The sequence below is a fragment of the Pinus tabuliformis genome, chromosome 9 (assembly GCF_031772625.1).
Source record: "Pinus tabuliformis cultivar Carrire ecotype Pingquan chromosome 9, CPIR1, whole genome shotgun sequence".
Lineage (NCBI taxonomy): Eukaryota > Viridiplantae > Streptophyta > Pinopsida > Pinales > Pinaceae > Pinus > Pinus tabuliformis.
Window position 1 is genome coordinate 520,214,780 of NC_142307.1, and position 13,774 is coordinate 520,228,553.

The 13,774-nt window shown below is 32.4% G+C and overlaps 1 protein-coding gene across 1 annotated transcript; it reads left to right on the top strand.

Annotated features, from left to right (window-relative positions):
* Positions 1–6,761: 6,761 nt before the first annotated feature.
* LOC149149492 (uncharacterized) lies at positions 6,762–7,789 on the top strand. The gene has a single exon (XM_089440596.1). The coding sequence runs from the start codon at positions 6,931–6,933 to the stop codon at positions 7,423–7,425; it is 495 nt and encodes a 164-aa protein (XP_089296722.1). The 5' UTR covers positions 6,762–6,930; the 3' UTR covers positions 7,426–7,789.
* Positions 7,790–13,774: the final 5,985 nt, after the last annotated feature.

A 13,774-nucleotide genomic window follows, 5' to 3' on the forward strand; every position in this document is an offset into this window, starting at 1 on the left:
CCACACCCAATTTACTCAAGAGAATGAGCCATTGCAAGAGTACCTTTTCTTTTCCTAAAAAAAATTATGTTTTCTATTTAGGGTTAAATCATGGAAACTATGAGATAATAGTGTTCAAGATCATTATATAATCTAGATAATTGTTATTGCTAAAATATGTTGAAAGGGAAAGTCATTATTCAAGGGAAATTTATTAGGCATTTGCAACATAGTAAGGCGCCATTGGAGGGTGTTTCCAATAGGTGAACCATAATCAAATCTATTTCATTTATACTTTAATATAAATAATGCCAAACACAGTTGCGAAAAGTATAAACATAAATTTGTAATACAAATTTGAAGTTGAAGCATTCCATATTGATACATTGATATAATAAATTTCAATAATGAAATTCATAAAAAATGCATACACATCAAAGCTTGCCCTAACATCACATAATTTACATTAAACAAAAAAGATGATTATTTGTTGAAAATATTTGTCATAAAGTAATTCTAGAAGCAATGATAAACATTAATTATTTAGTCCAAAAATTAGAGAAGAAATATTTAACTAATAATCCAAACATTATACAAATTTGATTACCCAATATTCATAAGAATTTGCAAAACCTAGGTGGGAATTTTTATTTTTATTTTTTTTGTAGACTAGACAACGAGTTGAGACTAAGTGATTTCCACCAAAATATAGGTAGTCCATTGTGGACACCACCCCCTCGCAAGGCTATGATACTGCTAGGAAAAGGTAGGAAAAATAAGGCTCTAAATTCAACCTAAGTAGGTCCAAACTGAGACATTTTCATTGCTAAGTTTCTTGATGATAGAGCAACTCTCAGGAACCAACATTACTTGCTTCACGCAACACAAGGAGTCTTTCATTCTCTACTACATGATACCTCAAAAATTCCTACCTCCAATGCTCTTAAATTTGTAGAGAAAGGTTAAGGTTGATATCTCATAACTTACACAAAATTTCCTTGGCTTTTTGGCTCTTTTACTAGTTCTAATAGTCTATAAACTGCCATGGATATGTCATTGGACAGTTCATCACAACATCTCTGATAAATTATACTTAAAAATATGAAATCTACACTAAGAATTTGTCTGTCTTTAGATTTTTGGATTTGTAAATAGTAGTTTATTGTGTTTGTACACAAATTATAATTATGAAGAAAATAGACAACAACAAAATAAAAACTCGCTAACCATTATTAACAAAAGATATGTCATGGAAGACCCTTTCAAGAGAAAAACCCAGCTGGAAGGTGAGGTCGCTTTTCTCTCCTTCTCTGAATATAAATGGTTGCAAGTACAAATAAGTATGGTTTATGGCCCATGGGATACTACAGTGCACAAATCCTATATGTGTGCTCTCTGCCTATCCCTCTCGACTACTCTACTTATTTATGGAACAAGATACACTTGAAAAGAATATAACCTATTTTCCTCTTAGTGGCCTAGTTATAGCATAGTTCAATAACCTATTAGTGATTAGGTTTGACTCATTTAACTCTTAACTAGAGTTACAATATGGACTCTTCTAGAGTCTCCTTCATCATAATCATGTGGATACCCCCTTTTTCCATGAGTAATGAGGTTAATGTGGCATCCTCTCAAATTATGGTTGACAAAACAAAAAGGTCAACTTCTGAGTGGCATAGTTGTTGCATATGGACTTTGATTCAGGCAATTCTTGCTCCATTGGAAATGTTTTGGTGTGTAGAATAGGAAAAAAAGGTGTGACACTAGAGCGAAAAAATTTTGCCCAAAAAAAATTGTTTGATGCCTCAAAATACTCCTAGAAGGTTTATGACCCCAATTTTCCAAATTGGGTCCCATCAGTAGAAATTCCCTTGTGAGCTTGTTCCTCCACTTTTTCCACTTTGCAGCAACGATATGGATGAAAAACAGTACAATGATCCAATCCAGATCATCTAATGACTCATTTTTAGGGTTGGTTTGTTATATGGTATAGTAGCTCTAGTTTTATTCTCTCCCCCACTGTCAAGCTTCTTTTTGTTTTTTATTAGCCTCTTCCCCCTCATTCAAATTTCCCATGCATAATGCTAGCAAGAGAATCCTCCACTACTTATTTCTTGTTCCAAGAATGGAGGGCAAACAAATTTCTAATTTTTAGGAAGTGATGGCCTAGATTGAGGGATTTGATTCCTCCACTCCCCATAACCTCTTTCAAATTGAAAAACTAAGTTTTGAAAATAAGTGAAGATTCTAGATAACATAAGATATGTTTTTTAGGCATAAACCCCCCATACTTTCTCACATTTCCCCTCTTGTAGTATCATAGCCACTTTAGGTGCTCATGCTCTGTCCACCTTGGCCATTAACTATAAAAATAAAAATACTTCCAATATTCACATCACCATGGTATATCTACCTCATGGTGTTAGTATAACCGAAATAAAATATCCACATGAAGTATTTAACAAGTTTAATTAGGTTTAGGTTTAAATTTAAGCTAGCGACGAGCCACTTCACAAAGGTTAGAGTGGCGAAAGAAACAATGACTTTAGTAATGGTGGCCACATTTCCTAGCATGAGGCCTTATTTGCTACCAGTGGCAAATCTCATCAGATAAAAAAATGGAGAGATGAATGATTGCAGGGAAAAGATTCACACAACATATGGGTCATGGAAGCCTCAAATAGATGTACTCTCTGGAGTCGAGAAGCTCTTAGGAGGCTTCGTTGTCGATGGGGAAGGGTGTGTCATATGGTCCAACTAAAGCTAGATGGATTTAGTGAGGATCTACTCAATTGAAGCAGATCTAATGGAAAAGCCTCATGATTCATTTCTATCGGGGTTGGTAAGGGGTTTTGAAGATTTGTTTCAGATGGTAGGATTTCATATTTTTGTCAAGACCCTTAGCGGAAACTCAATCCAAATTTGGGTCTCCAGATTAATTGTCACATAAGAATTAAAGTCATTAGTTGAGAATCAGTTAGGGGTTCCTATAGCCATGTAACATTTTATTTATGAAGGAAGATAGTTGCAGGATTTTGCCCAACTGAAGGATTGTGACATTGCTAGAAACTCTACCATTGTTTTGTTAGTGAGGTTGTGTGGGGATGCCTCGGGATCCAGGAACCCAGGAGGCCCAACCTCCTACAAGTATGTAGCACAGGGTAAAGGCCCTATTCCATTGGATTTTCCACAATACAATATTAGACCTTACATTGTTGAACAATAACAACAAGTGTATGTTGTGGAGGTAAATACAACATAGGAAATCAACTTTCTTCTATTTTTCAATTTAGGGTAGTGATTTGCATGTTCAATGGTTTTTGGCCTAGGTCTGATGCTTTGGATTAGTGGGTGTTTACAATTTGGACCAACAACTATGCCATATACCTATGCTCAAAGGGTTTCTTCATTATTTAGTTCGATACTCGGGAAGATTTGGAGATAGTATTGAAAGATAGGCCCTAGTTCTAGGGATATGTAGGGCTCTTCATTGCCCCTTGGTTTCCATATTTTGATGCCACAACAATGGTGGTCTAAAAAATTCTAGTATGGGTGAGGCTACCAAATATTCCCCTTCCATTTTGGCATCACAAGGTCCTTGAGGAAATTGGAAACACCTTGGGGTCATTCAAAAATATGGACTCGTGAGAACAGAGAAAGGGTTAATTACCTTTGCCAAAATATATGTAGAAATAGATATAAGTAAAGGTCTAATTGATCACATTCAACTAAAACATAAAAACTTCTAGTGGAACCAACTACTGGATTATGAAAATACAACATTCAAATGTTGATTTTTCTACTAAATAGGACACTTGCATGACACATGTCCTCAGAAAAAAGGCACCCAAAAATGAAAAAGGGACAGGCTTGCAAAAGAGAAGAATGGAAGCCTTCTTATCCCTACCTCGTGGAGGAAGCAGAAGGGGAAATCACAAAGAAACCTCAAAAACCAGAAGAAAGGGGTACTCACGTACAGAATGGCAATGCAACACATAAGGAGAATGGTACATAATCAAAAGTGATCCATGAATCATAACAACAGGAAAATGTGGCACACAAAGAGGATGGGATGGTGGGTACAAAGGTAATTCCTGTCTCGAAAAGTTCAGATTCAAACAAAGAACACCCACTAGAAAAAACCGTGAACAATTTGGCAATGGTTCTTGTTGACCATCTTGCAGGGGGGCGATAGAATGTCTAGAGAAAGAGAAGATAAGTGAATTTTATATCACTTGATCCTCCCCATTGTATTTTCTTTTTTTAGTTTTTTTTCCCTGCTCCAAATTCAAAAGGTCGCACATATTGAATGCTTTTAGCATCTGCAAGATGTGATTTTGTTCCTTTTTTTCAAAAGTTGAAACGAAATTATGGGTCTTTTTCCTTTGGATTTTTTTAACAAGTTTAATTATAAATATTTAAAAAAGTAAAATTAAAATATGACAACGAAATCTTTAAACTACACTACCACCATGATATGGTTTTTAAGCTATAAACATATCTACTGAACTTAAGGTTTCAATCCCTATGAATAACAACCTAACTTCTCACAAGTTAAATATCAACAGTGGATCAATCTCTATTCATTCATACCTCATTTCCTTCACCTCAAGCTTTCATAAACAACCCACCTTTTCCATTTCCTACACATAATCAACATAAAATACTAATAGTAGATGAGTGAAGGTATCTACTAATAGTAGATGAGTGAAGGTATCATAAACGAGGTGATCAAGAATGACCAAGCGAAGACCAACCAAACATCTTCCCCAAAACTCCAAAAATGATATATATAAGTTTTATATTGCAGAGTTCTCATGTAAAGAAGGGATATCATAAGAAAGGTGTTAGCCACCTTATCAATCAACAACCACCAAAGGTAGATGGCCTGAGTTTAATGTGCTACAAAGTAAATTAAAATTTAATAATATTTATTTTACTATGTGAATATTTTGGGTTGTATAATGAGAGATGAAAGTTCACTTAATTAGTAATGTTCTATGTACAATGTTATGCTTTATGCTTTAGACCATATATAGTATATTTATGAACATATTTTAGTTACAAGAATGTCTATGTGCAATGTTATGCTTTATGCTTCCTACCATATATAATATATTTATGAACATCTTTTAGTTACAAGAATGTCCATTGACTTGTTTAGATATTTTGATTTAGTAATGGTATTGAAAGTGTTTTGATGTAGTAACTATTGATGGGTTGATTATTTGTCTTCTTAATACATTATGTGTTGGTATTAATATGCTTGCATTGGTATATGAGCATCCATAAGAGTCCATGAATATGCATTAGTGAATATCACAAGTATTCTAGTCAAGCTTATCATGTCAAAAATAAAAGACAAAAAACTTATCATGTGAAAAATAAAAGACAAAATGTTGTAGTGAAGATACTATATAAACCACTAAAGTATACACGAAGGAGTTGGATTATGCCTACCAACTCTAGAATTTTACACACAAAACATTAATTGTGCTAAATGTTTATAAGCATTGTATCTTAATCCCACAAAAAGAAATATCTTAATTAGAGGAGGCCAATGAGATGAATGGGTACCTTCTAACAATATGTGACACTATACATTGAATGTTCATAATTAAAAGAGGCCAATAAAATGGATGAGTACTTTTTAACAATGTGTGACACTATACATTGAATATTCATAATTTTACTTAAAGAATAGTTATTTTTACCTAAGTTAAAAACAATGTTCCAGATAAAGGTAAAAGTGTGAATACAATGTTCATTAAAACCTATTAACCTCATAATAAATACTTATTAAAAAAAAAAAAATTGATCTTTCAAGTCCTTCCAAGAAAAAATACTAAGAATAAAAAACATCCATAAGCACCCAAAATACCTTAACTTTGAAAGAACTAACAAGGAGGATGGGCACTTTTTAACATACATGAGGTTATGCATTAATTACCCATAGCTATGCTGGGATCAAAGTGACCTTACTTAAACGGTCTTTCTAGGCAAGTTTTGAAAGTTGTCATGAGTTAAAGTCAACCCTTTAATGTAGTTTGTTGTAAAAGGCTAAACCTTTCCCAAGAAATAAGGATGTAACCCATTATTAAAAGAAGTGTGAGTTAAAATTAAAAAAAATGGCGTAATTTAATTTTAGTTTTTAGTTTTGTTAGAGATTTCTAGAAATTTGAGTTTAAATTATTTAATTTGTATCGAATGTTCTAAAGTTCTAGAGTTTTCAAAGTACTAAATCTATTTATACATTCAAAAATATATTTTAAACAATAAAAAATTCTTGAAATTGTATTGCCAAATTCCACTAAAAACTATTTCATCTACAACTTAAACTATAAAAAAACTACCGAAAAATTACTGCAAATAAAAAAACTTATTAGTAAAATGTTGATGTCATCAACCTTTTAATCATGTGAATATATCTGATCTCGTGCCGGAAAGTTTCGAATACTTTTTGACCATAAAAAAGTGCTATAGTTGGCCATTCACCCATAGTTTTTAAAAAATATATTTTGGAATTTTTAAATTGGAAATATCTCCACAACGAATGAATCAGAAATTGACACGTTGTGAAACGTGCGGTCAACACACGCCCACCGTTTTCTGTTCACAAACGTCGGGTTGAAGAGATGAGGTGTGATCATATGCGCGGTCCACAAACCGCCATACCGACACCACCGTCACAGTGACCAGTCGTTGAACAAACTTTCCTTCACGTGTGCCCTCGTCCTTTCTTGTTTTATTGTGATACCCAATTCGCTTTTGCAATTTGCCCTCGCCAATCCCAATTCCCCACCTGTTTATATAACCCCCCATTTCTATAATAATCCCTCAATCTGCAAGTTGTTGAACAGTTTACAGGCAATCAGATCTGGTAGCAAAGCGTGGGGTTTTTTTTTTAATAAGCCAGAGCGATTCGAACAGGCGACCTCTGCCAGGCAAATGTCTGGTGTTGGTGTTAGGAAGACAGAAGAAATGGCCGCAAGAAACAGTGGTGGCGATGCTGTTGAATTTGAGCAAGAAAGGCCTTTACAATCGATGGAGAGACACGACCACGATGCGGCCGAGGCCGGGATTCGACCCTTGGTCTCTGAGACCGAGCGGCCGCAGCCTCTCAGCCGATTGCAGAAGCGGGCGCCGGCTAAACTGCAGTTGAAAAGGCTGTCCCCGGAATCGATGGGGTTATCTTGCAGGAGCCCAATTCCTTTGTTATCTCCGCTAGTGCTGTCGCCTTCGCAAGGAGGAGATGTTGACAGGTTGTTATTTGATGAAGAGACTGAAAGGCAAAACCCTGAAGAAGAAGAAGAAAGCGTAGGTAGTGCTGTGATTCCGGCCGATGGTTGGCGGCACCCCGCGGCGCCATTTTTTGCCGAGAGGGTTTGCTCGTTCTCTCATTGTTTTTCTGAATTGTGTATTGAAGACCGTTGTTGGTCGTGATTCAGTTCCCCATGGATGGGCCGCTGTTGTTACAGAGTAACTTTTTCAAATTCAAATACTGTTTGTTAGACCCTAAATCAGGGCTAGTTATTTGTCCCCAAGGGCGCAAAGCTCAAATCAATCAGCTGTAACATCTGGTTCGAGTTCCCCATGGATGGGCCGCTGTTGTTACAGAGTAACTTTTTCAAATTCAATTACTGTTTGTTAGACCCTAAATCAGGGCTAGCTTATTTGTCCCCAGGGGCTCAAATCAATGTTACTTCTCTTCGTATATTTTATTTCTTTAGGGTAATAACACATTCGATGTTACTTCTGGTTAATCCAATCTTAATTTAATTAAGAGAACATATTTGCAAGTAAAAGGGACTTTCCGGTATTGAATATGTTTCTAAAAATGTTTCTTCTTTAGTTAAGAGTTTGATTTTGTTTGTGTATTAATCATTTAAGAGCCAGATGTATTTGGCAAAAGGAGAGTCTGCTCCTTAGCGAATAATTATAAATGGTGCTATTTTCTATATTTTCTCACTCTATAAAAACAAAAACAATAGAATTTATGAAATTGTAACACCACTGGTATAAATTTACCACGGGTATAAATTTATTAGTTAATATATGAACAGGTTAACATAAAAAACGATACACGAATTCAATTTAATGAATAGATAAAACTGTAACACCACTGGTATAAATTTAATGAATTGATAAAACTGTAACACCACTGGTATAAATTTAAAATATTAAAATATTATGAACAGGTTAACACAATTATTATCACCACTGGTATAAATTTAAAATATTATGAACAGGTTAACACAATTATTATTAGTGAACTTTTTTTCCAGGTCGGTTAACACAATTATTATCACCACTGGTATAAATTTAAAATATTATGAACAGGTTAACACAATTATTATTAGTGAACTTTTTTTCCAGGTCGGAAAAAACTGTCGAAAAAAGCGTAATTGTATTTATATCAGAATATCAGAAATATAAATATAACATTATAAGAATATAAATATAACATTATACCAGTACAGCTGTTCCTCATATATATGAGACTATACATAGGAATGGAGAATTAACATGTTCCTCATATATACGAGACTATACATAGGAATGGACTCATGGAGAATTAACACCAAAATGAGCTCGCATCAAAACAGAAGATGCCAAGAGAAAGATGCCAAGAGAACAGAAAACTAACAGCCATTAAAGGCCAGAGTCTAAAATGGTCTCTCTGATCATAGAGAAGACTAAAATTAACTATTCAGAAACAAAAAGGATCATAACAATCGGCTCCCTGCCAAACAGAAAACCAGATTGCAGACATCAAGCTTGGAGAACCTGCGTTCACTAGAAATAGTAACATTAGAGGATGATAAACTTCAGCATCCGGAGAGAATCATCTGAACTTAATTGAAAACAAAACCAAAAATTGATGAAAGAGCAAAAGCAAGGTTAGAAATCGGGAGGAACAAAACCAAAAATTGATGAAAGAGCAAAAGCAAGGTTAGAAATCGGGAGGAAAGAAGTCCTGGATGGAGAAAATATTGCCCTCAAATATTGCCCTCGTAGGAAACCTGCGTGAACCATAACCCTGGAACCGCCTGAAGACCCCCTTTTGATAAATCATCTGCGCTGGTTAAGGTCTTATGGTGTCCAAATGCACTCTACAACCCCGACTACATTTAAACAATAAAGTAATATTTAACCAATTAAAAATAGTAAAATTTTTATATTTTCATTTCTTTCCTATTATTAAAAAGATGTGTAATTTATTTATTTATTTTTACTATTTTTATATTTTCATTTTTTCTATTATTAAAATATGTATAATTTATTTATTTTTTTAAGGAGGAAAGTGATATATACCATTTTAAAAATGATAATAAAAAAATATCAGTTATATATCAAATATTTCAATATACATGTTAAAAATTTTAACAAACATATAATTGTTATTTTAATAATAAATATTTTTTTTTTTTAAGCATATGAGAGATTTGTAATTCTGTCCATATTTAATCTATATAACATTTAAAAAATATTAATAAAATAACAATTTTTTTTTTCTATATATGTTAAAATCTTTAACATGTGTGTTGAAATATTTAATATGTAAGTCATATTAATATTTTTTTATTATCATTTTTAAAATTATATATCAATTCCATCCTAAAAATAAATAAATTACATATCTATTTAATAATAAGGAAAAAATGAAAATATAAAAAATTTACTATTTTTAATTTCTTAAATATTACTTTATTATTTAAATGTAGTCCGGGTTGTAGAGTCAATTGAACACCATAACATAAATAAGTTCACTAATAACAATTGTGTTAACCTGTTCATAATATTTTAACCAATAAATTTATACCAGTGGTGTTACAGTTTTATCAATTCATTAAATTTAATCATTAAATTGAATTAGTTTATCCTTTTTTGTTAACATGTTCATATATTAACTAATAAGTTTATACCAGGGGTGTTACAGTTTTATCAATTCATTAAATTTAATCATTAATTTGAATTAGTTTATCTTTTTTTGTTAACATGTTCATATGTTAACTAACAAATTTATACTCGGGGTAAATTTATACTCTTGGTGTTATAGTGTCATAAATTTATTAAGTTTATGTTTTGTTTTCTTTTTGTTTTTATAGAGTGAGAAAAGATATTATAACATAATTGACTCGTCATTGTTATTCAAAGAAATCACACCATTTATAATTATTGGCTAGTAACACTTTTGCCAAATACATCTGGCTCTTAAATGATTAACCTGTTTCCTTATATACAAAAACAAATTCTTAACTAAAGCAGACACATTTTTAAAACATATTCCATACCGGAAAAATCCATTTTACTTGCAAATATGTTCTCTTAATTAAATTAACATTGGATCGACCAGAAGTAAAGTAAAAGCGAAAAATAACATCGAATGTGTTATTACCCTAAAGAAGATAAAATATACGAGAATAATATTGACAGGATTATAATTTTTTTTTAAATATTAATAATAGAATAATTAAATATATGTCCAACAAAAAAATATTAATAACAAAAATATTCAATATGTTTGTGTGTATATATAGAGAGCATGTGTTGCTCAAAATGATTATAGATCTACTGACTTTGGATTTTCCAACAGCTAAGAGGGATCAAATCTCTAGAGGTGTAAATATTTCCTCAAGTTTTACACTCAAAAAAAAGTTTGCATCTTGAGAGATTTGATACCTCCTAACCTTTGGCAAATTCAAAGTTACATAAATCTATATTGATTTAAAAACTTTATGTTATTATGTAATATCAATAACAAAAAAATAAAATTCTAAATTTTAAATGTAATTGTGAAGTCAGATTTATCTTTAATAAATTTAAAAATTTCCGTAATTTATTTTTTTATTTTTTTTTAAATGTGAGTTTTGGTAAAATAATTACATTTTCAACATAAATGTATGTGGTTAAAGTTGCTATTAATTCAATACAACTTATTTAAGTTTGTCCACATTCTAATTTATTATATAACCAATTTAGATTCATCTTAATTCTGGATTTACCAAGCACTAACAAGATCAAATATTTCTCTTTATCCAGGTGCAAGCCTCTTTTAGAGTGAGCTTTGATCTCTCTTGATGCTTCGTAGATGTGGAGTTCAAATAGATCTAGGCAGGTTTAATTTTAGCCTTTAAATAGGTCACATTAGAGAAAGATACCATGGGATAAAACCATGGATTAAGAATACCAAGGATTGGAGTCTAAAAATATTAAAGAGGACATTACAACATCTCTACCATACACGGATGGAGAATTCTGTGTTTTTCATTTTATTTATTTATTTATTTAATTTTGTTTTGTTTTATTTTGATTAAGTCAAAATGTTAAACATTACAACATTGCTACTATACGAAAGCACATGTTACTTGTTGTAAATCCAATTTAAAATTGGAAGCCAACCTCAAATCAAAGAAGTCTTCAAATTAACTCAAAGTAATCATTTCATGTTCGGAAATCATATTAGTGATGGAATGCAAATGCATTTAGATCTTCAGAATGTTCTGAAAAATTTACACCTAAAATGAGACTAAACTTTAAAGAAAATCAATAATCAAGTATTATTTTAATGAAAATCATAATACCTATAATATTATTTATGAAATGAAATTTACTTATATAGGTATTATATAGTATCTTTTATGAAATTTACTCATAAGGGTTAGTTTAGTGGTTCGATCAACCACTTCTAAACTTTAAGAAATTTATTCGTGAGTGTTAGTTTAGAGGTTGGATCAACCACTTCTAAACTTAAAGGAATAGCTCAATCTTTTTTGGACCATTTGCATGTAAGTTCAAATGTTAACTCAACTATGGACCCTTTACCAATAAGCTTCAACAATTAGCTTCGTTGGGATTGGACCATTTGAATATAAACTCGCACTCAAGAGTTAATGAGGTACACCATTAACTAAAAACAAGTGGTTAATGAAAAGGCCATTAGCAATCAGTGGAATTAATTTAATTAATAAAACTAACCAAGTGCATTTGACCAATGGAGAGGTCATAAACAACTTTTGTAATTAGTGGTTGACAGTGACTTTTATAAATAAATAAATTTATTAATTTTTAAAAAGAGCAAGTAATTAATTAATTAAAAAAATAACAAAAAATATGTACATTTATATAAATTAAATAACTCATAAAATTTGATAAGTATTGAAAGGTTTATATCTTGACAATATGTCATATTTTTAAGATTAAAAAAATCATGCAAATTAACTAAATCATAAATTTATTTTAAATTATTATTATTAATTATAAGAATATTTAATATTTTAGTTCTGGGTGCTCCAACAATGATCAGTGGTAATGATTATTTCTATGGTAGCTCAGTTTAACACATTAAAGACTGGGGAATGGTGACGCACCCCATCTGCCATTCTCACTGGCTCCATTTATTACATGGGATTGGGTGGTTGGACCTTAAGAATCTTGCATTTAATAATGGCTTGGGATGTGGAACTCAACTTCACTTCGTAGGTGGCTGTTCATTCTAGCATTTGTAGAACTGAGAAAGATAGGGAGTCTAGAGCTGACAAAAGGGGAAATTCTCACCTAATAGACATGGTTCATGAGGACGGTTGCTCCAAGGGAGGAGGGAGAGGAAGAGGTCGTCCTCCTCCCCCATGGCATGGTCCAAGAGCAAGCTAGTTCGATGAGGACCTTCCTCAACGTATCAGACAAATGGTCGTAACAATGGAAGCAGAGGAGATAAGAAATATAGGGGACATTCACTAGGCTGTTATAAATTTGCTCGAACAACACTTGAGGGACCAAGAAGAAGTTCTGTGTGTAATGAAGGGTTGAATCATCGATTTAGCTTTCCATCTAATTCAGGCTCAGTTGGCTCTACATGTCTTGGCTAGTGTTTTGAGAATTTAGTTGCCTCCATCACCCCACCTCCTCCAACTCCTGAGACAACTCAAACCCCTCTTCTATGAAACCCTTAGATTCAATATTTCAAGGAGAAAAGTCAAGCAATCTTGATAAGTTGGAGTTTTTACCAAGGAGGAGGAAGAATTCAGGAAAACCATGTTCATTAGCCAATGAGGCGAAAGAGCAAGCCACTAACAACAAGGTAGCAGTGGTATACAATCTGACGCAAGAGATACCGTAGTAGGAAGCCAACATCAACATCGGAGGGACTCTCATTGAATGGGAAAGACCACCATGGTTGTCTGAAGGTCAAGATGATCCCTTCAAGTAATTCTGGACATGACCTAGAAAGGCCTTCTCAATATTTGTCACTATGTTGTATTTTTTGCATGCTCGTCTAATCTTTTGATGATGAAAATTGGTCTCATGTCACTCAGGGAGACCATCTGGTTTCCCTGGTTTCCCACCTAAGGGCAGATGGTCATCCTTAAGCTAGCTCCTAGTTAAACAAGCTTTTTTATTTCTTGAACATGCTCAATTTGGAAACAGTCCGTTAATGTTTCTACATGCCTATACTCTATGTAAATTTTTAGTAACCTTCTAAAATCTTGGTTACAAAAAATAAAAATGTAAGAATAATTAATATATGAGTTATATATATATATATATATAACATGAAACATATCAAAACAACATAAGAGCTCAATTTCATAAACAAAAGTTAAATGCAAACTACATGATGGCTTTTTTATTATTAAATTGAAAAAAAAAAAAAAAAAAACTACCTTTGAGATAAATCTTGATCCTGTATTTTTTATTACTATTAAAAATATTACATGGAAGTTAAATCCTTACCACCCACCTAATAATTACTTATAATTAGGGCAACCAAATCAATTAAATGGCAAATAAC

Bases quoted from the DNA above. Each gene is read 5' to 3' on its own strand.
- LOC149149492 (XM_089440596.1), top strand. From the start codon at position 6,931: ATGTCTGGTGTTGGTGTTAGGAAGACAGAAGAAATGGCCGCAAGAAAC.